The sequence below is a fragment of the Lactuca sativa genome, chromosome 9, assembly GCF_002870075.4.
Source record: "Lactuca sativa cultivar Salinas chromosome 9, Lsat_Salinas_v11, whole genome shotgun sequence".
NCBI classification, from domain to species: Eukaryota; Viridiplantae; Streptophyta; class Magnoliopsida; order Asterales; family Asteraceae; genus Lactuca; species Lactuca sativa.
Window position 1 is genome coordinate 179599694 of NC_056631.2, and position 1328 is coordinate 179601021.

Genomic DNA, 1328 nt, shown 5'->3' on the forward strand with positions numbered 1-1328 from the left:
ATGTAATTAATACCTATTATATCTTCAACATTTAATATGCATTAATTACTTTCTTAAAATAACTAAAATGATTGGTCCAGAATCAGTCATACATGTACACAATAGATAGTGAAAACAAAATAACCTCTATATATATATATATATATATATATATATATATATATATATATATATATATATATATATATATATATATATATATATATATATATATATATATATATATATATATATATATATATATATGTGGAAAAGTTCGTAAGTTTCATTAGGCAAATCCAAAAAAACGGGATGTGATTAGTAATCATCTTATCAAAGAACCCTTACATATATGTTGAAACAACAATCTACAAAATCCATGTATTATTTTTTTCTCTTTTTCAAATAGTACGTTACCGAAATTATTTTTTCAATCTAATATATAAGTTAATTGATATATTATCTATTTCCAAACGATAATCACATAATTTAGTAAAGGAGGTGGCTTTCCTAAAAAAAATAATAAATAAATAAACTCACGAACGATTGAAATTAGCGTTGGGCATGCTCTTCTACTATACTCCTATAAATAAACCCTAGTTAAACCCTTTTTCTCCTATCAGTTCATCTTCACAATAATTAAATCAAACCCTAATTCCATTCACCATGTCTTCGAGCACAATCCTAACCCTGAGGTCAAAAGACAATCACCTCTTCACCATCGAACAGGCGGCTGCAATCAAATCCATCACAATAAAAAATATGTTGGACGAAGGCTGTTCATCGGATGTGATCCCTATCCCTAACCTCGATTCTAAAATCCTAGCGCTAGTCGTTGAATTCCTCAAGGCCGATAATCATGATCTGAAAGCTTTTATTGAAGAACAACAGATTTCGACGCTAATTGATCTCGTTAATGCTGCTAATTATCTTGACATCAAAGACATGTTGGATACTGTTTGTCAGAAAATAGCGGACATGATTAAGGACAAAGATGTGGAGGAAGTTCGAGAGATTTTCCACATTGTGAACGATTTCACACCCGAGGAAGAGAAAGCTATTCGTGATGAATATGCGTGGGCTTACCAAAAAACCGAAAAATAGGTTCTTCTTGTTGCTTTCAGTTAGGGTTTATTTGAATAATTCTGTGATTCCGTTTGAGAGTTTTGATAAGATTAGTTATTTTATGATTGAAAGATGAAACTACCATTGGTTTAAAGTAACTTTTCACTTTTATTGTTTCCTCCCATTAATTAGTATTACTATTGATGATCCTGTGACGTATTTAATGTATTACATATGGGTGTTTGTTTGTTTGAATGGAATCATCGATGGATTTGATAGGATTG

The 1328-nt window shown here is 29.9% G+C and overlaps 1 protein-coding gene across 1 annotated transcript; it reads left to right on the top strand.

Annotated features, from left to right (window-relative positions):
* Window positions 1–645: 645 nt before the first annotated feature.
* Window positions 646–1083, top strand: LOC111916862 (SKP1-like protein 11). The gene has a single exon (XM_023912518.2). It carries the CDS (start codon window positions 646–648, stop codon window positions 1081–1083), a length of 438 nt encoding a protein of 145 aa, XP_023768286.1.
* The last annotated feature ends 245 nt before the right edge of the window (window positions 1084–1328 follow it).